Source organism: Centruroides sculpturatus, unplaced genomic scaffold (assembly GCF_000671375.1).
Source record: "Centruroides sculpturatus isolate CEXI.00-Female unplaced genomic scaffold, Cexi_2.0 scaffold382, whole genome shotgun sequence".
Lineage (NCBI taxonomy): Eukaryota > Metazoa > Arthropoda > Arachnida > Scorpiones > Buthidae > Centruroides > Centruroides sculpturatus.
In genome coordinates, this window is record NW_019384562.1 from 34,306 (window position 1) to 61,581 (window position 27,276).

The following is a 27,276-nucleotide window of genomic DNA, read 5'->3' on the forward strand; positions in this document are numbered from 1 at the left end:
CCTCGGTTGCGAGTTCATTATATTTCTGGTTAGAAGCGAATTTAAACTGTTTGCTTATCCTGGACCTAATCTCATCATTTTACATCACTAGGCCTTGGCTTTATTCGTGGACATACAACAGATTTACGCGTTACAAGATAAGTTGGTTACGCAGACTTATAATACAGCGCGTAACGCCGTTATAACGGTGGTAGAGTGGCCAGACACCGGCGTTTTCTTTTTCGGGCGAGGGTAATACGAATTACTGTCTGGTAACATAATAAACCTCTTTGTTATTCGAAAACGATTACGTCAATTTCGTCGGGAATTCGGTAATTGTCAGTCTGGACCAATTGTTTAAAGAGAAAAATGTCGATAGAGCCATTTTCAGTATTGTTATTGTTTGGGGAAATTTCCCGCCTCGGTAATTATCGGCGAAGGACATTTCGGAAACGTGGTAAACAACAACTTTCTGGGCCGGTCCGGCGGACAAAAGAGGCTCTTGTGCGGATTCTTTCTACCGCCAAAGATGCGTAATGGCGTCGTCGTTTATGCCAAACGTTTCGAGTTTCGAAGGCCGGGAAATTGTTGCCACAGGTGGTCCGTAACACGGAGACAGTAATGGCCATCCCCCCTTTTATTGTACGGGCTACGGATAACCTGTTGATAAGAAGTGGAGGGGGCGCAGGCGAGAGTATCAAAAAGAAACGGCCAGAGAAGAAGAGAGGAAAGAAAAAAAAGAGAGAGAGAGCGATGTTGCTATGCTAAGATTTATTTTGGACGCAATCGATCGGATGAAATTGTACGCACAACAGAACGCATTTCGTCTCTCTCCCATCGTGTAACGTTACGCTTTACGGTATAGAGAGTAACACGAAGGGGTCGTGTATAATTCACACGATTTCTCAAGGTTAATTGTAATCGGAAATCATCGGTTGGTTTTCGAATTTTTAGCGGTTCCGACGGACACTCCGCATATTTGCGGTGGAGGTCTGATAGAATCTCCCGCGAGGTTTCGGCGGGGGGTCGTTTCGAGCGGAACGGTAGCGAGGAAGAGGCGCGACCCACCATCGAGTCCGAGAGTCGTCAGCTATAAAGATCGCACCCACGGCATCACCACTTATTTTTTTTTTTTTTTTGCTACGGTCGATCGAATCGGATCGTTTAACGCCTCCGCTACGGATAGGAATAACCGCAAAAATGACCGGAAAAAAGAAGAAGAAAGCGATTCTGTGACGTTATCGGGTTTCGGAGTCCGGCGACGCGAGTCTGTCCGCGGTCAAGTTCACGGATGTTTGCCTCCCCGCTCCGCTCCACCCCGAGATGATAGCCATCTTCGTTACAACCGTTCGGTAATCGCCGACGCCCCGGGCCGTAAATTAGCCACTTTTACGTCGGGAAATTTGCGCCCGACGTTAACCTTTAGCCAATAAAAACGCTCGTTTTACGAATCGCTTCGGATTATGGCTAGTAGCCGGCGAGCGGCGTTAATGGCTCCGTAACCTCGCGGGTCTTAACATCCTTGACACCCTTTCCAGACATTAAAGAGGAGTTCTGGCGTTTTACGCGCATTTTAACGTTATTTACTTAACCGACGCGATTTTCAATTATCCTCTTAACTATTGTTATCTGAGGCAATTACTCCCGTATTAAAAATAAAGCGTCTCGCTCCGTTCGCCTTCTGTCCGTAACGCCGTAGCCTAGACATTGAATCTGGTTTGGGGAACGTTATCTGGAAAAAAAGAAGAAAATCCAGATAAGATTAAACGCTAAATCTGTATTTTATCGCTTTTCCTTTCGATAAATCGAAGCGTGTGTTTATAAATAAGTTGGAAGATGTTACGCTCGACCGCGACGTTTTCCCAGGGTTGAAGGTAATTTTAACAATTTAAATTCGAGAAATGTGCGGTTTATTTATTTATTATTATTTTTTAAAATTAATTTCCGTACGACAGAATTTTATCTATCGATATTATAATCGATAATAACGGCGCTGGGCATTTGCCTAACGAAATTTGATTTGGCTGGAGTATTGCTAGTCGTTAACGTCTGCTTATGGCAAAAGCAGATAGCATCTTAATCTCTCTTTGTTTCTATATTTAGTAAGTCGAACCGTGTATTTTACATTACCACTTTAAACCACTTTAATACGGTAATATATCCGGGAATGGTTATATTTATTAAGACGTGTTATAAATCCCGACCTTACTGGACGGATTTCGAAGGATGTTTGGCGAAAGGAAGAAAGAATAATGGGACAAAGAACTCGTTATTCACTTCATTTATATCAGTTATGTCAGTCGGGCGTCAAAGATGCCGACCGGTTCCAAATTGCCAGGAATTATCCTTCCGAACCTAGGATATATGCCTAAAATAAAGGAGTTACGTTAATTAAAAAAAAAACGAAAAAAAGAAGGACTTCTTCCGACGAAGAGAGGACATTTCCGTTTTAGATCGTTCGGAAAAATCCGGCCGAAGCTACAAACAGAGAGTAGAAGAAGGAAAAAAAACCCAAACCATTAAGAAACAACGGGAACAGATTATTTTTCCATAAACGAACCTTCGTCAGCCTGTTGGTCGTGCGGAAATAGCGCATGTGTGGATTCTCTTCTACGTCTAGCGGCGGTGTATTTATTGATCAAAACAGTCGTACTCATTTGTAACGGGCAGGATGGATTGGTGGGCAAAGAGGAACCCGTCTCGGGCCGTCGGAACGTATGAAAATTGACATTTTCCACCTCCCGCGCGACCCCGCTTACGTCATTAACGTCGGGAACATGTCCGCGCCAGGTAAGTGGTAGCGCGTCGCCGATCCTCTACACTAGTTACGTCGAGTGCAAAACGTTATCGCACGCGGCTGGGATTGGGGGGTTCCGATGGCGACCGATCAATTCATCAACTAATGATAACCAATCCCCGTCTCGGTCGCCATTCTTTCCCACCGACGACGATGCCCCACTTTGATCGCACGGTGCTCCCGACTCGCTAGTTGTTTCTGTGTGCAGTTTTTTTTTCTTTCATAACTCGAGCCAGTTCTGTGTAGTTGCTAAGTGGATTCGACGTTGTTTGCCATCATGCCGACCACACGAAGGGGCGTTATGTGAGTATATTGTCCGTTTCCTCTTAATAGTGACTTTACGATCGCCAAACTGTTAGCTGTAGGCGATAATTATTACAAACCGGAGTAGGAAAAAAAAGGACGTGCGAACTACCCGACATTCTACTTCGGCATTTAAACTCGGAGATTAAAACTAAATGGCGAATTTTCAGGGCGTGGTTTTCATATTGTTTATTTAGTACGATAATTACTGCGTTTTTTTCTATTTTTTTAAATGTTTACTCTGTTAACCTGCGCGAAAAAATTACCGCTTACGTAGCCATTTTTAACTGGAGTATTGTTTTTATTGCTGGTCGTAATCGAATTTCCGTTATTTGTTAACGAATCGTAATTACCCGTTAACATAGGAGGACTCGTTAATCGTGTAAGCAAATCTACGATGCTCGAGGATAAAGGAATTAAAAAACAAAAAAAAATGCCGAACAGAGTTATGATTAATGCGAAATTGTAATATTTGGAATGACTGGAAACGTGTTTCTGTGCTGCCAACCGTATCTTTCTCCTAGTTACCGTGTTACCATGAAAAACAAGATTTTGTAAACATTACTTCGAATGTTGCCAGCAGTCATTTTTTAATTTAATTAATCTGATGAAGTTAAATATATAAAATTTCGAAGTTTTAGTAGATATGCAGAATTTAATTTTGTGTATAGTTTCAGTAATGCTACCTGTAAATATAGGAATTTGTTTTTTGATAGATAAATTAGTTTGTTTTTTATTTAATGTATATTTTGTATAATTTTATTTAAAATCTTGATTGGAAACGTTTGATAAAATTGTCTTTACTGGTGCCATATATGTATTAAGTTTGTTGTAATTACAGTCATGTTCTATTAAAAATTAGCATAATTAAATAGCAGTTTAGTTTGAGATTATTGAAAATAAGAGGTTTGAATAGTCTAAATGTGATCTAGTAATTTGTATTAAGTTGTTGGCTTTATTTATGTAAATTTTTTAATGATTTAAATAAGAAACTGTGCGAAGATTGGTGATTGTTTGAACGAAAACAATTTAACAAGCAATAAAGACGTATATAATCTGTAATGTTTATGATAATTTAATTGTGTTTTGGCATGGTCTGATTTTTAAGGCCCATACTGTAAGAATACGATTAATCGACTGTTTGGCTCGTCTTGTGGCCTCCTAAATTATGCCTTTGTGACTAATCATGAGATTTCTATATATACATCATATTGATAAAAGCTTGTGTACGTTTGTGAGATGATTTTCCGATCGGAAAGTTTCAGATAACAAAATTGTAAGTGGATGTTGTTGACTTTTTTTATGCTATTAATAATTAGAAAAGAAAGATTCGTGTTCCAGACTTATAGTTAACTCAATTATTTTGATTAATGGATTGTAGAGGGAATGTAATTAAAGTGAAAAACTGGTTTCTAAAATGAAAAAAATGATGATGATAATGTCTTGTCAAACATTAAACACATTATTTAACTGATTTCCAATGAAGCAGTGATGCTGAATGGGGCAACTCACTTTTGCCATTCTGTTTATTTCAAGGAGTGATGTTTTCTTTTCTTAATTGTTTGTTGTATTAATTCATAAACTTGGTAATATATGTTTTATATTAATTTGTGTAAGTGTATTGAGTTATGATTATTTTAACGCTCTCAATTTATTAACCTAGTTTAATATATATATATATATAATCTTTGTGATATATAAGACCTCTATATTTTAATATTTAAAAAATATATAAAAATTTTAAAATTAATCATATTGAATAATTATGAATAGGCAAATGAAATGCAAAAAAAAAAAAAAATCTTCAGTAATGCAATATTGATCTTTATAATGGTATGTGTTTATAAGTGATATATATATATATATAGAAGACATTATCTGAAATTTTGCGTGTTAAAAAATATTAATAAAATTATTGACAAATTTTATGTAATTCATATTGATTAAAATAGTAATTCTTGTATAGGTATATAAATGAGTCTCTTACAGTATTTTTGAATTACATTAATATTGTGTGCCATTTTCATGTTTATTCATAATAATTCTTATATGATGATAGTTGTACAATATATAAAATTAAGCTTTCAGATGTATGACGTGGTGCAAAAGTCAGTTAACAATCATAAATTCACAGTTAGCTGACTTTTGGCCCATTCTGCGCATCTAATTCTGATCATAATATTGCACTATATCTTTAAAAAATTAATTCAATATCTCCTTAATTTGAAATTATTTTGTTTATTTAAAATTTATTTATATAATTTTAATATTTTTGGCTCTGATTGTTGGATAAAGAGTACATCATTTAAATTTAAAGATTATATCTGTATAATAACGTTAATTTTTTATTATGAAAAGTGGATTTATTTATTAAAACAAAAGTAGAGTAGATCAAAGATTGGAGAATAAATATAAAAATTTTGAAAGATAACCTTGTACAGTCTTATGTTTTAAGTAAATAAGTTTACTGTACAGTATTTAATTTAGAATGTAGTGAGTTTAATGAACTATATATTTCTAAATAATATTAATATCTAGCAATTTGTTTATCAAGTGTTAGTATTATATAATATACCTGTATGTTAGATAATACTTACCAAAGGTCTATCCTATTATAACTGCAGAAACCTTCAAATTATAATTCATATTTTTTCCTAAATTGGTTTCCAAAGATTAACTATTTTGAAAACAATGATATTTCTTAAAATATATCTTTTGTTCTTAGATAGCTTTTTATTGTTTCTGTTGATTGTAATTTTGTGTTTGCCTTCAAAAATTGTTTTTAAAAAATTATTTCTAGCAGAATCTAAAAATAAAAATAGTATATATTTTATTATTTCAATGTAATTAAAAAGATGTCTTGATATTCTTATATTCTCCTTTAAAGGCAACTTGTTTTTTATGAATTAATGGGAATGGTTATTTATAGAATTTCTTGATTAAAAAAAATAATTGTTTTCCACTCTTCATTTGAATTGGATAATATGTTCTTTTATATCAATTTGATGTCTTTTTTTGAATATATATTGTAAAATAAAGGATAAGAATGTCGGATTAATGCATAAAGATATATTTTTGGAACTTTAGACAACAAAAATTTAATTTGTTAAATATACAGTAAACCATTGATTGATTTAGTGGACAAAAAGTTTCTTTCTGGTAGGAAAACTTCTAAATCATTTTATTTGCTAATAGAGTATGATAAAAGGTTGGTTTAAAGAGCCAATAAGTATAAATTATTCAATGTATATTATAATATTATTTTATTCGTACTTAACTCCTGTCTTCCACATATTAAGTTTGTTATTAATATGTTAATAAAAATTATTCGATTTTAACAGTTTTCGGTATTAGCGGACACCCCTTCCCCAATTAGTCCATTTAATCGAGGGTTTAATGTATTTAAACTTTATTATGATACCTAAATTTTAAATTATAACCTATTAATCTTTTTTGATAATTTATAAAGTGAAGGGCATCACTGGAATGGCTTAATTGGCAATGTGGATTATGTAAAATGTCAATTTGAAAACTACCTTCCAATGTTAAAATTAAAAAAAAATTGAGCCATTAAAATGAATACTTAATAAATAGTTGAAGCATTTTGTTATGACAAAATAACTTCTTTAGGAATCATGAATAAAAGAATATTTGTTCATTCTATTCACAATTCTTGAAGAAATTATTTTGTAGTAATAAAAATACTAAAAATGTTCATAAAATATTCATCTTTAATTACTTATATATTGATTTTAACATTGGGAAAATGATCCTAAAAGTTCATCTTGCTATTATGGTAAAATATCTAATTGTAAAATGTTTATAATAATTTTTTATAATTGTTAAAAATTAAAATTCGTTAGAATTAAAAAAACTTAAATTTAAAATTTTATATAATTAAATTAATATTTATTATATAAAAACTTTTAACTTTATCATTAATTTTTTTAGAATATATTTTATCATATTGCTTTTATTCAGTTTAGATATCAGTTGTTTTTATTAGATTATAGGTTTCTCATAATCTTACTATATTTTTAGATTTATATAAGTCATTTAATGAAAAATTATATAAAGTGGTAAGGTTATATAATTTATAATATTGATTTTCTAATGTTTCTGTACAATTGCTTTCTGTTCAAAAGCAACCTGTCCAGTTCTTTTATCATTGTATACGTATTTGTCCATAAAGTCACGAATCAACAGAAAAACACTTATTTATAAGGATGGCTACAATTGTTTGAAATGCAACTCAATAAACTCAAACAGTATTTGTAAGCAGAAAAGCAGGTTCTTTTGAATGCTGTGCTTTCCCAACAAAAAAATGATTAAATATAAATCATGAATTGTAGAGAAAGATTCTATTATTTGATTTGGAAGGCTATCTGCATACATCATTTTAATTTTTTACTGGCAACATTGATGATTTGTTATAAACAAGTTTATTATGTAATTTTGATTCAAGTTTAAAACAAAAACAAAAATTATATATATGATTTATCTTATATTGAAATTGCATAAACAATATCTGTTGCATAATAATTGATGTGAATCTGCTTTTTGTTTGTATTATACAAAGTTCCATTTCAACAGTAGGTTGAATTATTGAATTTTTAGATGCACGTATATTAAAATCAATTAAAGTGATAGAAAATAAATACTAAATGACATAAATATATTATCTCTCTGTTTTCCATCAACTATCTTGAAAAGTTCCAAGTAATGATGTAGGAAAAAAATTAAAATTTTACATAATAATTATTACATGCTTATAAACATCTCAAAGTCTAATATTTTATAATGAAAGCAAACTGGATTTAAATTGGGCTACTTTACCACTACTATTAATAATTAATAGTAGCAGTAAATCAGCTTGATTTAAATCTGGTAATTGTTTTGTTTTATTACATGCTTACTCTGCTGTATTTCAAACTCAGTAACACTCTAGTGAGGGCAGTCTTGTAAGAAAATAAGAAAATGTGCTTACTGGCACATATAGTAATGCTTCGACTTACGCTACCCCGACTTACGCGAACCTAGAGTTACACGATTTTAAAATCTTGTCAATTCGTATTTTGTTTGAGCGCTACGCGACTCTTGATTACTCCCCCCACACTATTGTTTGGCTTACATGTTCGGATGTGTTGCACAGAATCGACACATAGCTACAATTTATTTTGTGTTATTTATTTCTGTTTGTTATATCTACGAAGACTTGAGAGACTCTATGTGGTGATTTCTCGTAACCGTGAACGTATCAAAAGGCGAGATAAGATTAACGAGAACATTTATTAGCTTCCATACATCTGACTTGGATTTTACACAAATTGCGAAATTATACCCCGACTTACGCGAATTCGACTTACACAGTTATCGCTCAGTCCCACCTATCGCATAAGTTTGGGGTATTACTGTACTCTTTTCACACTTATTCATATTTGTAAAAACACACAAAGAAGAAAAGTTTTTCAGACTCATCCTCCTACTAGAGAAAGGAACATAAAAATTTATAATATTGATAGGCCATCTTGCAATTTTTCCACAAATAAACTCACTAATCCTGATTGAAGAAATTTCAAGTTTAAATTTAGTGAAGGTTGAAATCACCACTGCTCTAGACCAGTGTTTCTTAACGGGGGGCTGCGGCCCCCTGGGGGTCCATAAGAAGTTTGCCGGGGGGCCGCCAAATTATGCAAAATTTCCTTCAGAATATAATAAAAAGAAAATTGATGTATAACCAAATATCGTATTGAAAAGTGAAATAAGAAAGATAAAAAAAACTAAATATGAAAACTTTCTTTATTTCTTATTTCTTCCTACATACAACTTTGTTAGTACAGAAGAAATAAATGCAAATATGTTACTTACACCACAGTATTTACTTCTTTAATTCCAAAGTAATTCTAAGAAACTTTTAATGCTTGAAATTTTAAAAATAAAGCAATAATAAAAAAATCAATTTATTATAGATAATGTAACAAATATAAATTATTAGGTATTTAAAAAAATGGGGGTCACAAAAAAATTATGAAATATTTGGTGGGCCGCGAGTATAAAATGGTTAAGAACCACTGCTATAGACTATGAAGGCATGTACTGCTATCCTAAACTAGATCCATGCATAGATGCTCTGAGACTTTTTAGTGTCACCACTGAAATCACAGAAAAGGGGAATTTCTTATGACATTCTTCATTCTTCACATTTGAAGGGCATTTTTACGAACAGAAAATGAGGCACTAGAATCAGGAACTTTATATGATGTATTTGTAAGAAAATTAGAAAATAATATCTTAAAACTTTGTAAATGAAATTTATGAAGTTTTAAGATATTATTTGTTATATAATAATATTCATTAAATAACTATTCTTTGCTGGGTTTTTGGCGTTTTTGTCATTATTTTATTAAACATCCAGATTTTTGTGTAATATTTAAATAATATAATTATCTTGAGGAATGATAACCACATTAATAGATTTGTAGATTTTAACAACTCATGTGGACTGTCCTAAAGTGGAATAGAAAAGCTACACATTAGAACATTTTTTAGATATATTATTGGCTTCAAAACATGGGCAAATATATAATTATATACAGGGTTCCTATGCACTTGGAAAATCAGGGATTTTCACTATGTTTGGAAAAAGTCATGGAAAGTCAGGGAATTTGTCAAAAAGTCAGGGAATCTGTCTGCTTAGCTGCCATGTTGATTTCGTTTGCAGAATATGGCTGACCAAGTGTAGCCATTTGCAGGCAGCAAGAAATAATGCTGCAACCTTTATTATGAATATAACAGAATCCATTTTTCTATTGAAACATTTTTAGTATTAGAGGACATCACTAGATGTACAAATTCGTCTTTTATAAAAGTGCGGATTCCAGCATATAATGAACAAATAAATTTTAATGTTCAAACGTTTACAACCATCTTTCAGAGGCCCTCATCATTCCTGATGAGGACCTTTGAAAGACAGCCAAAAACGTTTGAACATTAAAATTTATTTGTTCATTATATGCTGAAATTTGCACTTAGGTGTCAAGTTGTTTGTTTAACACTAAACATAGAGGAGTGGCAATGGGAAGTCCCATATCCAGGGCACTATGTGAGGTAGTACTAAGGACATTAGAGAATTCCATCTTAAAGAATTACGAAGTTCATATGCTAATATATGCATGATATGTTAATGATGTCTTGATTATATGGAAAGAAAAACCAGACATACAACAATTTCTCAGAGACATTAATGCTAACAATATGGTCTAGAGCTTGAGCTAGAACAACAAAACAATCAAAAGATACACTTCCTAGATATATCAATAGAAGTAGAAAAAGGAGGGGAAATCACTACTAAAGTTTAATAATACCATGGATCTCCCACGACCCAGCAAGTTATAAACTGGCAGCATTCAGCACTTGTAAAAAGAGTGAACATGCATTGCAGCAAAGTGCAGGACAGACATAAAGAATTAGACATCAAAAAGTTAGCATGGCAGGTCAATCAGAATAAAATAAAGGCCTTAATCAATAAAATAAGAAAAGGCGATAATGAAAGTAATGAATAGGGAAGAGTAAAAGAGAACACAGTACTGGAATACATGGCACCCTTAACCAACATTTACAAAGAAATAGGAGCAGCTACTAACAAAAAGATAGTATTTAAAAGGAACCCAACAGTATATCAGATGCTATGTACAGACAAAGATCCTAGAGACCAGAACCTTATTTCTGGAGTTTACAGAATACCCGTACAAGATGAGAGGCAGCAAAAAGAACTGTACTACATTGGAGCTACAAGGAGGTCATTAAAAGAAAGAATAAAAGAGCACAAAAGGAATGTGCAGAATGAGCAACCAGTCACTGCCTTAGTGACGTATGTTATAGCAGAATTGTTACTTGCTTTATGTACTGTACATGTTTTGTCTTAGTATTATTATTTGGTCTAGTAGTTTGATGCATTATTTGTTGTTTTTTTATATCTCAATGTTGTCATTATCTATAATGTCTTAATTATTATGTTCTGTTTATTTCAAATTTTAACTGTTTTGGTTGAACATTCAAAAATTTGTAAATGGTAAACAGATAAATTTATGAAAATTCCTTATTAATTAAAGAACTCTTGACACTGGCCTGTTAACTAGGCCAATGGTCCCAATTAGTGGTACACGTACCCCTGGGGGTACGCAAAATTGCATGAAGGGGTACACGGGGCAATCTAAAATCGGTCGATTTAAAATTTAAATGCATGAGATGAAGCAATAAAAAAAATAATGGCTGGACCATCAAAAATTCAGCAATTTACAACATGATGTAGAATGCACAAATTCATTTATTTACAACTAAAAATATTCTCGAAATTTCATCAAAAAAATGCATTTGTGACAATACCTAAATGAAATTCTCATGCATGAAACAAAAATTATACAATTAACATTATTATCATGTCAGCGAAGTGGCAATAAAATATTTACTACCATTTTGCACAACATACCTCTGCGAGAGTGGATTTTCAGCCATGACAAACATGAAAACTAAACATCATCACCAACTTCAACTCGAAGATGACTTGAGACTGAAGCTGACAAAAAGCAACCAGATTTTACAAAGTTGTGCAAAGAAAATCATGCACATTTGTCGCATTAAAATTAAATTAGAATTGTATTTTAAAGGTAATAAATGTAAAAAAAATTTATTCTATTTATCACTAGCTGTCTACTCACAGCTTCGCCTGCATTATATCGAATTTTCTCGCAGTAAAATGTAGCCTATGTCCATCTCCAACATGTAAGCTATCTCTGTGCCAAATTTTATTAAAACCTGTTCAGCGGTTTAGACGTGAAAAGGTAACAGACAGAATTACCTTCAAATTTATATTAGTATGGATTAATATGAATTTCTGTTATAAGGAGTATGCGAGTTTGAGCTCTTTCTTGAAGTGGTACACAGGAAAAACTAATTGGGAACCACTGAACTAGGCCAAAAACATTAGTTTGAAAATATATTACTGTTTATGGTGGTGTTCCTTCTTTATAATTATTGCAAAATGTGGAGAGATAATAAACACTATTGGAACATCCTATTATTGCATGCAAATTTTATAATTAAAATTAATATAATTATGTAATAAAATTACCAAGGTATTTCAAATTAGTTATTCAAGACAAAGTTGCTATTTTTACTTTGTAAAAATGAATAAATAGATAAACAGTAACCAAAGTTTAGATTAATTAATCATAAAATCTAAACAGCCAGATTTTTCAAACTACTTTTTATGTTAATTTTTTAAATTGTCAGATTTTTGGCTACATTTATGCTAAGTAGATAAGATTTTTCACATCTTCCAATATTACATGCATTATTTTTGCTTGCTAAGATGATCAAATGTGATTTATTCTATTATAAGAATGCTGTCATCTTTTTATTCTTACATTATGCATATTATGTGTATGCATTTTGTTTAATAGTGGGTTTTGAGGTTAATTGCCTTCATTAATTATAAATTCATAAAGCCTTGAGCACATGACAAATTACTTCATAGAATTGCTTTTTACAATGATATTTGATGATGATGTAGCAGGTTTAAATGTATGTTTTACGTTTCTATTGATTTTGTAGTGTAGGCCTAAAGGATTGTGCACTGTTCCATTTAAAAAAGTTTGTAATCTTCATTAAAGAATGTTGCTCTTGGCATGTAACAAATTATTAAGTTTCTTGTACTGTTAGATAATGATAATTGTTATATTGCAAGTATTATTTAATTTGCACTATGTAACAATTGATTTCTCTGAGTTTGAAGATTCTATAAGATTTTATATGCCTCTTTAATAAGCATTTTTAATTTTTTCATTTCTGTTTTGATTATTACAAATAGTTCTTATAACAGAATAGATCAAAAATTGAAGAATGTGAAATTTATGCTAAATTCATTTTTATTTTTGTTTATTTTTAGTTGAAACAAAAATTTTTTGAATGAAATTAAGATCCAGAATCTTTTCTACTAATTTTTCAGGTCAAGTAAATAGAAAAATAAGGACTAATACTTAAGTTCAGATATATAAATAAAATCGCTCCAGAATATTTTAGAAAAGAAAATGCCAAATTTTGGTAGATTTTTCTAGGCTGTTTTATAACTGTTTATTAATTTTATTATATAATTTGGAATAGAGATAGGTGGAGTTACTAAGTAGTGTTTAAATAATACTGGAATAGAAAGGCATGGCTATCTAATTGACATAGATAGCCAGAGGGGTGTCTGACTGATGTAATAAGAACATAATCTATATGATTATGAAGGATTTTATTATATACAGATAAATATTTAAGATTGACTTAGATGTCTGATATAACTTGATGTTAGAGGAGGTTTGTTCAGATCAGCTGTGAGCTGGTCTTTCACTCTATTTTTTTGTAAAATTAAGCATTATAAACAAATTTCTAATATTTTTATGTATTTGAGATACAAAATTTTAGAACATTTAGCATTTTATTACAATAAAGAAAGAAATGTAAAAGTGATTTATTTCAAAATATAAAACTTCAGAATATGTAGAATTTTATCTAGATATTTCTAAAGTTATTAATATAGAAAATTAATTCAAATTACTAAATTATTTGAAATAATGACTCCACCTATCTCTAGTCTAAATTACATTAATTAATTAATGGACTAATTGCTAGATTATTACTAGACTTTACAGGCTAACCGGAAAAATATTCAATGATTTCTTATGCTATACCTTCCATATTAATCAGAATCTTAACTTTTGAACAAGTTTATACAAATTCCTCAATTAAAACTATACAATTGACAACAGTTAAAACAACAATTGACTCAAAAACTCAGTAAAGAAAAACATTTACAATCCAGACATAATCTAGGAAAAAGCCTTTTTACATTCCTACAGTTATTGGAGAGAGCCAGTTTATTATAGTTAACCTTGGCAAGCTAAACATTTATACAGTATATTACAAGATTTTGCACACACATAAATATCGATTTTACTAGTTTTGTAATTGTTTTTAATATTCTTTTGGATATTATGTTTTAATAAAACTCTAATTGAGAAACCATTTTTATTTATACAGAATGATTTAATTTTGTGTATTAAGAACTTTGGAAAAATAAAATTTTATTTGTTTTATAATATAATTAATCAGGCCTTATCTATATAATAAAAGTTACACACTTGAAAATAATTATGTGGTATGTGTTGTAATCTGAATCAGAAAATTTAAATGTTATAGTGGAAAATTAAATATGAATTAAAATAATAAAAACAAGTTTTTGTTTAAAACTTATTAACAATTTTGCCTAAAATAAGTTTTATCAGACTTGCTGTAAAAATTTAAACTATGTTTGAAAAGGGTAGAATATAATTTAGAACTTAAAATTAAAAATTTAAAAAAATATTTTGTTTATTGTTAAATCACTACATACATAAAACTTAATAAATAACCAATCTTGATAACCAGCACACAAACTGTATGACAAGTCATCAGGTGCAGAGTTATGTGAAACAGAATATAACATTAGCTTCATTAAGCTAATATATTCTGTTTTATGTAACTAAAGACCTAATGATGATCTGCAAAAGAGTGAAATATTCAACATCAGCTATAATAAAATCAAATATGTAAATTAGAACCCTGTTTATCTGTACAGAGTAGATTGGAATAAAGTTTAAATATAAAATTTTATGTGACCATAATTACTATAACTTGCATGATAGTCACACAAGAATAATGGAATTGCATTTTTCAATGTAATTCTATTTGTGATATGAATGTTTAATAAAACTGCTTCTGCAAGTAAAGTTTCTATTTGTAAGAATGGAAACTAATTTAGAACAATTTCATTTTTTAACTTTTTTTTTTTTTTGTTGAACAGATGATGAGAAATAGCTTTCTAATTGGAAATAAAATAGTTTGACTAAGCAAATTTAAAACATAAAAATTGTAAATGGCATAATCATTGTTTTCAATTTTTGTGATTATTTTTATTATTTAGTAGTTTGATTTAAAATAATANTAAAATAGTAATTCTTGTATAGGTATATAAATGAGTCTCTTACAGTATTTTTGAATTACATTAATATTGTGTGCCATTTTCATGTTTATTCATAATAATTCTTATATGATGATAGTTGTACAATATATAAAATTAAGCTTTCAGATGTATGACGTGGTGCAAAAGTCAGTTAACAATCATAAATTCACAGTTAGCTGACTTTTGGCCCATTCTGCGCATCTAATTCTGATCATAATATTGCACTATATCTTTAAAAAATTAATTCAATATCTCCTTAATTTGAAATTATTTTGTTTATTTAAAATTTATTTATATAATTTTAATATTTTTGGCTCTGATTGTTGGATAAAGAGTACATCATTTAAATTTAAAGATTATATCTGTATAATAACGTTAATTTTTTATTATGAAAAGTGGATTTATTTATTAAAACAAAAGTAGAGTAGATCAAAGATTGGAGAATAAATATAAAAATTTTGAAAGATAACCTTGTACAGTCTTATGTTTTAAGTAAATAAGTTTACTGTACAGTATTTAATTTAGAATGTAGTGAGTTTAATGAACTATATATTTCTAAATAATATTAATATCTAGCAATTTGTTTATCAAGTGTTAGTATTATATAATATACCTGTATGTTAGATAATACTTACCAAAGGTCTATCCTATTATAACTGCAGAAACCTTCAAATTATAATTCATATTTTTTCCTAAATTGGTTTCCAAAGATTAACTATTTTGAAAACAATGATATTTCTTAAAATATATCTTTTGTTCTTAGATAGCTTTTTATTGTTTCTGTTGATTGTAATTTTGTGTTTGCCTTCAAAAATTGTTTTTAAAAAATTATTTCTAGCAGAATCTAAAAATAAAAATAGTATATATTTTATTATTTCAATGTAATTAAAAAGATGTCTTGATATTCTTATATTCTCCTTTAAAGGCAACTTGTTTTTTATGAATTAATGGGAATGGTTATTTATAGAATTTCTTGATTAAAAAAAATAATTGTTTTCCACTCTTCATTTGAATTGGATAATATGTTCTTTTATATCAATTTGATGTCTTTTTTTGAATATATATTGTAAAATAAAGGATAAGAATGTCGGATTAATGCATAAAGATATATTTTTGGAACTTTAGACAACAAAAATTTAATTTGTTAAATATACAGTAAACCATTGATTGATTTAGTGGACAAAAAATTTCTTTCTGGTAGGAAAACTTCTAAATCATTTTATTTGCTAATAGAGTATGATAAAAGGTTGGTTTAAAGAGCCAATAAGTATAAATTATTCAATGTATATTATAATATTATTTTATTCGTACTTAACTCCTGTCTTCCACATATTAAGTTTGTTATTAATATGTTAATAAAAATTATTCGATTTTAACAGTTTTCGGTATTAGCGGACACCCCTTCCCCAATTAGTCCATTTAATCGAGGGTTTAATGTATTTAAACTTTATTATGATACCTAAATTTTAAATTATAACCTATTAATCTTTTTTGATAATTTATAAAGTGAAGGGCATCACTGGAATGGCTTAATTGGCAATGTGGATTATGTAAAATGTCAATTTGAAAACTACCTTCCAATGTTAAAATTAAAAAAAAATTGAGCCATTAAAATGAATACTTAATAAATAGTTGAAGCATTTTGTTATGACAAAATAACTTCTTTAGGAATCATGAATAAAAGAATATTTGTTCATTCTATTCACAATTCTTGAAGAAATTATTTTGTAGTAATAAAAATACTAAAAATGTTCATAAAATATTCATCTTTAATTACTTATATATTGATTTTAACATTGGGAAAATGATCCTAAAAGTTCATCTTGCTATTATGGTAAAATATCTAATTGTAAAATGTTTATAATAATTTTTTATAATTGTTAAAAATTAAAATTCGTTAGAATTAAAAAAACTTAAATTTAAAATTTTATATAATTAAATTAATATTTATTATATAAAAACTTTTAACTTTATCATTAATTTTTTTAGAATATATTTTATCATATTGCTTTTATTCAGTTTAGATATCAGTTGTTTTTATTAGATTATAGGTTTCTCATAATCTTACTATATTTTTAGATTTATATAAGTCATTTAATGAAAAATTATATAAAGTGGTAAGGTTATATAATTTATAATATTGATTTTCTAATGTTTCTGTACAATTGCTTTCTGTTCAAAAGCAACCTGTCCAGTTCTTTTATCATTGTATACGTATTTGTCCATAAAGTCACGAATCAACAGAAAAACACTTATTTATAAGGATGGCTACAATTGTTTGAAATGCAACTCAATAAACTCAAACAGTATTTGTAAGCAGAAAAGCAGGTTCTTTTGAATGCTGTGCTTTCCCAACAAAAAAATGATTAAATATAAATCATGAATTGTAGAGAAAGATTCTATTATTTGATTTGGAAGGCTATCTGCATACATCATTTTAATTTTTTACTGGCAACATTGATGATTTGTTATAAACAAGTTTATTATGTAATTTTGATTCAAGTTTAAAACAAAAACAAAAATTATATATATGATTTATCTTATATTGAAATTGCATAAACAATATCTGTTGCATAATAATTGATGTGAATCTGCTTTTTGTTTGTATTATACAAAGTTCCATTTCAACAGTAGGTTGAATTATTGAATTTTTAGATGCACGTATATTAAAATCAATTAAAGTGATAGAAAATAAATACTAAATGACATAAATATATTATCTCTCTGTTTTCCATCAACTATCTTGAAAAGTTCCAAGTAATGATGTAGGAAAAAAATTAAAATTTTACATAATAATTATTACATGCTTATAAACATCTCAAAGTCTAATATTTTATAATGAAAGCAAACTGGATTTAAATTGGGCTACTTTACCACTACTATTAATAATTAATAGTAGCAGTAAATCAGCTTGATTTAAATCTGGTAATTGTTTTGTTTTATTACATGCTTACTCTGCTGTATTTCAAACTCAGTAACACTCTAGTGAGGGCAGTCTTGTAAGAAAATAAGAAAATGTGCTTACTGGCACATATAGTAATGCTTCGACTTACGCTACCCCGACTTACGCGAACCTAGAGTTACACGATTTTAAAATCTTGTCAATTCGTATTTTGTTTGAGCGCTACGCGACTCTTGATTACTCCCCCCACACTATTGTTTGGCTTACATGTTCGGATGTGTTGCACAGAATCGACACATAGCTACAATTTATTTTGTGTTATTTATTTCTGTTTGTTATATCTACGAAGACTTGAGAGACTCTATGTGGTGATTTCTCGTAACCGTGAACGTATCAAAAGGCGAGATAAGATTAACGAGAACATTTATTAGCTTCCATACATCTGACTTGGATTTTACACAAATTGCGAAATTATACCCCGACTTACGCGAATTCGACTTACACAGTTATCGCTCAGTCCCACCTATCGCATAAGTTTGGGGTATTACTGTACTCTTTTCACACTTATTCATATTTGTAAAAACACACAAAGAAGAAAAGTTTTTCAGACTCATCCTCCTACTAGAGAAAGGAACATAAAAATTTATAATATTGATAGGCCATCTTGCAATTTTTCCACAAATAAACTCACTAATCCTGATTGAAGAAATTTCAAGTTTAAATTTAGTGAAGGTTGAAATCACCACTGCTCTAGACCAGTGTTTCTTAACGGGGGGCTGCGGCCCCCTGGGGGTCCATAAGAAGTTTGCCGGGGGGCCGCCAAATTATGCAAAATTTCCTTCAGAATATAATAAAAAGAAAATTGATGTATAACCAAATATCGTATTGAAAAGTGAAATAAGAAAGATAAAAAAAACTAAATACGAAAACTTTATTTATTTCTTATTTCTTCCTACATACAACTTTGTTAGTACAGAAGAAATAAATGCAAATATGTTACTTACACCACAGTATTTACTTCTTTAATTCCAAAGTAATTCTAAGAAACTTTTAATGCTTGAAATTTTAAAAATAAAGCAATAATAAAAAAATCAATTTATTATAGATAATGTAACAAATATAAATTATTAGGTATTTAAAAAAATGGGGGTCACAAAAAAATTATGAAATATTTGGTGGGCCGCGAGTATAAAATGGTTAAGAACCACTGCTATAGACTATGAAGGCATGTACTGCTATCCTAAACTAGATCCATGCATAGATGCTCTGAGACTTTTTAGTGTCACCACTGAAATCACAGAAAAGGGGAATTTCTTATGACATTCTTCATTCTTCACATTTGAAGGGCATTTTTACGAACAGAAAATGAGGCACTAGAATCAGGAACTTTATATGATGTATTTGTAAGAAAATTAGAAAATAATATCTTAAAACTTTGTAAATGAAATTTATGAAGTTTTAAGATATTATTTGTTATATAATAATATTCATTAAATAACTATTCTTTGCTGGGTTTTTGGCGTTTTTGTCATTATTTTATTAAACATCCAGATTTTTGTGTAATATTTAAATAATATAATTATCTTGAGGAATGATAACCACATTAATAGATTTGTAGATTTTAACAACTCATGTGGACTGTCCTAAAGTGGAATAGAAAAGCTACACATTAGAACATTTTTTAGATATATTATTGGCTTCAAAACATGGGCAAATATATAATTATATACAGGGTTCCTATGCACTTGGAAAATCAGGGATTTTCACTATGTTTGGAAAAAGTCATGGAAAGTCAGGGAATTTGTCAAAAAGTCAGGGAATCTGTCTGCTTAGCTGCCATGTTGATTTCGTTTGCAGAATATGGCTGACCAAGTGTAGCCATTTGCAGGCAGCAAGAAATAATGCTGCAACCTTTATTATGAATATAACAGAATCCATTTTTCTATTGAAACATTTTTAGTATTAGAGGACATCACTAGATGTACAAATTCGTCTTTTATAAAAGTGCGGATTCCAGCATATAATGAACAAATAAATTTTAATGTTCAAACGTTTACAACCATCTTTCAGAGGCCCTCATCATTCCTGATGAGGACCTTTGAAAGACAGCCAAAAACGTTTGAACATTAAAATTTATTTGTTCATTATATGCTGAAATTTGCACTTAGGTGTCAAGTTGTTTGTTTAACACTAAACATAGAGGAGTGGCAATGGGAAGTCCCATATCCAGGGCACTATGTGAGGTAGTACTAAGGACATTAGAGAATTCCATCTTAAAGAATTACGAAGTTCATATGCTAATATATGCATGATATGTTAATGATGTCTTGATTATATGGAAAGAAAAACCAGACATACAACAATTTCTCAGAGACATTAATGCTAACAATATGGTCTAGAGCTTGAGCTAGAACAACAAAACAATCAAAAGATACACTTCCTAGATATATCAATAGAAGTAGAAAAAGGAGGGGAAATCACTACTAAAGTTTAATAATACCATGGATCTCCCACGACCCAGCAAGTTATAAACTGGCAGCATTCAGCACTTGTAAAAAGAGTGAACATGCATTGCAGCAAAGTGCAGGACAGACATAAAGAATTAGACATCAAAAAGTTAGCATGGCAGGTCAATCAGAATAAAATAAAGGCCTTAATCAATAAAATAAGAAAAGGCGATAATGAAAGTAATGAATAGGGAAGAGTAAAAGAGAACACAGTACTGGAATACATGGCACCCTTAACCAACATTTACAAAGAAATAGGAGCAGCTACTAACAAAAAGATAGTATTTAAAAGGAACCCAACAGTATATCAGATGCTATGTACAGACAAAGATCCTAGAGACCAGAACCTTATTTCTGGAGTTTACAGAATACCCGTACAAGATGAGAGGCAGCAAAAAGAACTGTACTACATTGGAGCTACAAGGAGGTCATTAAAAGAAAGAATAAAAGAGCACAAAAGGAATGTGCAGAATGAGCAACCAGTCACTGCCTTAGTGACGTATGTTATAGCAGAATTGTTACTTGCTTTATGTACTGTACATGTTTTGTCTTAGTATTATTATTTGGTCTAGTAGTTTGATGCATTATTTGTTGTTTTTTTATATCTCAATGTTGTCATTATCTATAATGTCTTAATTATTATGTTCTGTTTATTTCAAATTTTAACTGTTTTGGTTGAACATTCAAAAATTTGTAAATGGTAAACAGATAAATTTATGAAAATTCCTTATTAATTAAAGAACTCTTGACACTGGCCTGTTAACTAGGCCAATGGTCCCAATTAGTGGTACACGTACCCCTGGGGGTACGCAAAATTGCATGAAGGGGTACACGGGGCAATCTAAAATCGGTCGATTTAAAATTTAAATGCATGAGATGAAGCAATAAAAAAAATAATGGCTGGACCATCAAAAATTCAGCAATTTACAACATGATGTAGAATGCACAAATTCATTTATTTACAACTAAAAATATTCTCGAAATTTCATCAAAAAAATGCATTTGTGACAATACCTAAATGAAATTCTCATGCATGAAACAAAAATTATACAATTAACATTATTATCATGTCAGCGAAGTGGCAATAAAATATTTACTACCATTTTGCACAACATACCTCTGCGAGAGTGGATTTTCAGCCATGACAAACATGAAAACTAAACATCATCACCAACTTCAACTCGAAGATGACTTGAGACTGAAGCTGACAAAAAGCAACCAGATTTTACAAAGTTGTGCAAAGAAAATCATGCACATTTGTCGCATTAAAATTAAATTAGAATTGTATTTTAAAGGTAATAAATGTAAAAAAAATTTATTCTATTTATCACTAGCTGTCTACTCACAGCTTCGCCTGCATTATATCGAATTTTCTCGCAGTAAAATGTAGCCTATGTCCATCTCCAACATGTAAGCTATCTCTGTGCCAAATTTTATTAAAACCTGTTCAGCGGTTTAGACGTGAAAAGGTAACAGACAGAATTACCTTCAAATTTATATTAGTATGGATTAATATGAATTTCTGTTATAAGGAGTATGCGAGTTTGAGCTCTTTCTTGAAGTGGTACACAGGAAAAACTAATTGGGAACCACTGAACTAGGCCAAAAACATTAGTTTGAAAATATATTACTGTTTATGGTGGTGTTCCTTCTTTATAATTATTGCAAAATGTGGAGAGATAATAAACACTATTGGAACATCCTATTATTGCATGCAAATTTTATAATTAAAATTAATATAATTATGTAATAAAATTACCAAGGTATTTCAAATTAGTTATTCAAGACAAAGTTGCTATTTTTACTTTGTAAAAATGAATAAATAGATAAACAGTAACCAAAGTTTAGATTAATTAATCATAAAATCTAAACAGCCAGATTTTTCAAACTACTTTTTATGTTAATTTTTTAAATTGTCAGATTTTTGGCTACATTTATGCTAAGTAGATAAGATTTTTCACATCTTCCAATATTACATGCATTATTTTTGCTTGCTAAGATGATCAAATGTGATTTATTCTATTATAAGAATGCTGTCATCTTTTTATTCTTACATTATGCATATTATGTGTATGCATTTTGTTTAATAGTGGGTTTTGAGGTTAATTGCCTTCATTAATTATAAATTCATAAAGCCTTGAGCACATGACAAATTACTTCATAGAATTGCTTTTTACAATGATATTTGATGATGATGTAGCAGGTTTAAATGTATGTTTTACGTTTCTATTGATTTTGTAGTGTAGGCCTAAAGGATTGTGCACTGTTCCATTTAAAAAAGTTTGTAATCTTCATTAAAGAATGTTGCTCTTGGCATGTAACAAATTATTAAGTTTCTTGTACTGTTAGATAATGATAATTGTTATATTGCAAGTATTATTTAATTTGCACTATGTAACAATTGATTTCTCTGAGTTTGAAGATTCTATAAGATTTTATATGCCTCTTTAATAAGCATTTTTAATTTTTTCATTTCTGTTTTGATTATTACAAATAGTTCTTATAACAGAATAGATCAAAAATTGAAGAATGTGAAATTTATGCTAAATTCATTTTTATTTTTGTTTATTTTTAGTTGAAACAAAAATTTTTTGAATGAAATTAAGATCCAGAATCTTTTCTACTAATTTTTCAGGTCAAGTAAATAGAAAAATAAGGACTAATACTTAAGTTCAGATATATAAATAAAATCGCTCCAGAATATTTTAGAAAAGAAAATGCCAAATTTTGGTAGATTTTTCTAGGCTGTTTTATAACTGTTTATTAATTTTATTATATAATTTGGAATAGAGATAGGTGGAGTTACTAAGTAGTGTTTAAATAATACTGGAATAGAAAGGCATGGCTATCTAATTGACATAGATAGCCAGAGGGGTGTCTGACTGATGTAATAAGAACATAATCTATATGATTATGAAGGATTTTATTATATACAGATAAATATTTAAGATTGACTTAGATGTCTGATATAACTTGATGTTAGAGGAGGTTTGTTCAGATCAGCTGTGAGCTGGTCTTTCACTCTATTTTTTTGTAAAATTAAGCATTATAAACAAATTTCTAATATTTTTATGTATTTGAGATACAAAATTTTAGAACATTTAGCATTTTATTACAATAAAGAAAGAAATGTAAAAGTGATTTATTTCAAAATATAAAACTTCAGAATATGTAGAATTTTATCTAGATATTTCTAAAGTTATTAATATAGAAAATTAATTCAAATTACTAAATTATTTGAAATAATGACTCCACCTATCTCTAGTCTAAATTACATTAATTAATTAATGGACTAATTGCTAGATTATTACTAGACTTTACAGGCTAACCGGAAAAATATTCAATGATTTCTTATGCTATACCTTCCATATTAATCAGAATCTTAACTTTTGAACAAGTTTATACAAATTCCTCAATTAAAACTATACAATTGACAACAGTTAAAACAACAATTGACTCAAAAACTCAGTAAAGAAAAACATTTACAATCCAGACATAATCTAGGAAAAAGCCTTTTTACATTCCTACAGTTATTGGAGAGAGCCAGTTTATTATAGTTAACCTTGGCAAGCTAAACATTTATACAGTATATTACAAGATTTTGCACACACATAAATATCGATTTTACTAGTTTTGTAATTGTTTTTAATATTCTTTTGGATATTATGTTTTAATAAAACTCTAATTGAGAAACCATTTTTATTTATACAGAATGATTTAATTTTGTGTATTAAGAACTTTGGAAAAATAAAATTTTATTTGTTTTATAATATAATTAATCAGGCCTTATCTATATAATAAAAGTTACACACTTGAAAATAATTATGTGGTATGTGTTGTAATCTGAATCAGAAAATTTAAATGTTATAGTGGAAAATTAAATATGAATTAAAATAATAAAAACAAGTTTTTGTTTAAAACTTATTAACAATTTTGCCTAAAATAAGTTTTATCAGACTTGCTGTAAAAATTTAAACTATGTTTGAAAAGGGTAGAATATAATTTAGAACTTAAAATTAAAAATTTAAAAAAATATTTTGTTTATTGTTAAATCACTACATACATAAAACTTAATAAATAACCAATCTTGATAACCAGCACACAAACTGTATGACAAGTCATCAGGTGCAGAGTTATGTGAAACAGAATATAACATTAGCTTCATTAAGCTAATATATTCTGTTTTATGTAACTAAAGACCTAATGATGATCTGCAAAAGAGTGAAATATTCAACATCAGCTATAATAAAATCAAATATGTAAATTAGAACCCTGTTTATCTGTACAGAGTAGATTGGAATAAAGTTTAAATATAAAATTTTATGTGACCATAATTACTATAACTTGCATGATAGTCACACAAGAATAATGGAATTGCATTTTTCAATGTAATTCTATTTGTGATATGAATGTTTAATAAAACTGCTTCTGCAAGTAAAGTTTCTATTTGTAAGAATGGAAACTAATTTAGAACAATTTCATTTTTTAACTTTTTTTTTTTTTTGTTGAACAGATGATGAGAAATAGCTTTCTAATTGGAAATAAAATAGTTTGACTAAGCAAATTTAAAACATAAAAATTGTAAATGGCATAATCATTGTTTTCAATTTTTGTGATTATTTTTATTATTTAGTAGTTTGATTTAAAATAATAATACAGGTAAAACTTCAGTTTAGTAAATTAACAGGTTTTTTTTTTAAATCCAAGAGTCACTTCCCATAAAGTGTAAATTCCAAAAAAAGTTTTATTTATTTCAATTTAGATTGTATACTTGTTTGTTACAGTCTAGAAACTACAGTGAGTACAAAGCAATAATATATATATAGAAAATGTTAAATAAAAACAAACATTTAAATATCAGTAACAGAATTTTAATGAAAACTTTGAATGTTTTCGGCCTTCACCAAGGCCTGCCTCAGGTTTTTTAATGAAACAGAATTCTAAAATGGAATGTTAGAATGATAATATTTGAAAAATCAATTTTTAAAATTTCGAATACCTCACAACATAAGCCAAATTCGTACGGTAGATAGACTAAAAATTGTAAATGTATGATTATGTCACATGTGCACATTTTAAGATTAAGATGTACATAGTGTCTGAGATAAATTAATATAGGTTAACATTGCCTGAATTTTTCATAAAGGTACCTCCAAGCAAGCAATATTGAATTGAAGTCTTTAAAGTTAATACACTTGCCGATCAGGCTGGCTTTTTGTATTTCCAAAGCCTCCAGGCTACGAATGTAGTTTGTTTGATAGGCCTGCCTAATTAACTTGGTGTTCTGAGGTTCACATGCACGTCTGGGTCTGTGACATACATGGACAAGGTGGTGGTATGCCTGTTGTTTATAAGGTCATATTGATGCTCACATACCCTCTTTTGTATTGATTGTTTAGTTAAGCCAATATACACTAATTCCCTTTGGAATCTATCATTCCTTACTGGTATACAGTACACTCCTGGGGCTCTGCTTTGATCCATCTTATTTTTTGCGTTGCATATCAGCTTAAATATTGTACTGGATCTCCTGTACATGATTTCAGTACCACTATGGCCTGCAATATCTTTGTATAAGGAGTTCAAATGCTGATTGAACTGTACTATGGTGTGCCTGGAGTTTTGATTGCACTGCTGGCTTCTGTTAGAAGTAGTCTGGGTATTGGGAACATTGTGTACAGCAAGATGGTTGGAGTAGGCATGGGCTAAATTACATACTAGGTCTCTTCTGTAGCCATGTTCTACCGCTATATCCTTGATACATTGTAACTCTAGCAAAGTGTTGTCTCAATTGGTGTGATGAGTGTAAGTCCTCTGGTTAGGGCATGGAATGCAGTGATCTTATATGAAATTGGAAGAGTTTGCTGGAATGAATAGTGGTAAGTAGCCCAGTTTGTAATAAATGCTCATTTCCACCCACTCTCTATCGAGACGTATGCTGACATCTAAGAAATGAGCACTAGTGCTACTTATCTGATCCAGCTTTTGCCTTCTAATTGCTGCATCACTAACTTGCATAGGTTCCCTTGATGGGGCTGTCCATGGGTACGCCCTGTTTCTGTATGTGCTGTTGTTGAACTAGAAGACCGAGGTATAGCACATGAGGTATGCAAGCTCCAATATCTGCTTATGATGTGCATGAGCCCCATTCTCACTTAATAAGCAAGATTGCAGCTGTACTGATGGGTATAGGGAAATGAAATCAAATACAATGATGTGGGTCTCATCACCTACCTCTACCTGCCACAAGATATCAATTAAATTGTTGGAGTTATTGAGAGTAAACATATAACCCTTCAAATGGTCCAAGGTGGTGTTGTGTGCAGCCTTCTCCAGTACCTAGTTGGGGAACCTAGCTTTATCTAGAATTAGTCAAAGTGAAGTTGTCCACTTATGCATTTTACTTAAATTGAGGTTTTACTATAATTATTAAATTTGAATTTAAATGATTTGATTTTTCTTCATAAAAATCCAAGTTAAAAGATATCACTATTTTCAAAGGTAAAAAGAAAAGTTTAAAATTATTGTATTTTAATTTTAAAGTTTTGAATGTTGTATTTTCTTTCCTCTGTTCTAATTTGGGTCCTTATTTATTAGTTTCATTTATGTTTTGCTCAGAATTGGACTTTCCAAGGCAAATGCAATAAATTTGAAACTAAATATATTTCATTTGTATTGCAGCCATTTTACTAATTACATCCTATAATGATTGACACATTTACAGAATCTTTAGGTATTTTAAAAG

The 27,276-nt window shown here is 29.6% G+C and overlaps 1 protein-coding gene across 3 annotated transcripts in view; it reads left to right on the forward strand.

The window, feature by feature from the left end:
- The window catches only part of LOC111623971 (kinesin-related protein 9-like), a 100,848-nt gene that overhangs the window by 1,929 nt on the left and 71,643 nt on the right, over window positions 1-27,276 (forward strand). Inside the window, exon 1 of one of the 3 annotated variants that reach the window (XM_023366714.1) lies at window positions 1,139-2,769. The exons of 1 other annotated variant lie outside the window; for it this stretch is intronic. Coding sequence is in view for 1 of the 2 variants with exons in the window: in XM_023366712.1 (XP_023222480.1) it covers window positions 3,054-3,079 (26 nt within the window). In the remaining variant the exon portion in view is untranslated. Of the gene's footprint in view, window positions 1-1,138; window positions 2,770-2,810; window positions 3,080-27,276 lie in introns of those variants that run through there. One more of the 3 variants, XM_023366712.1, reaches the window with a different exon arrangement.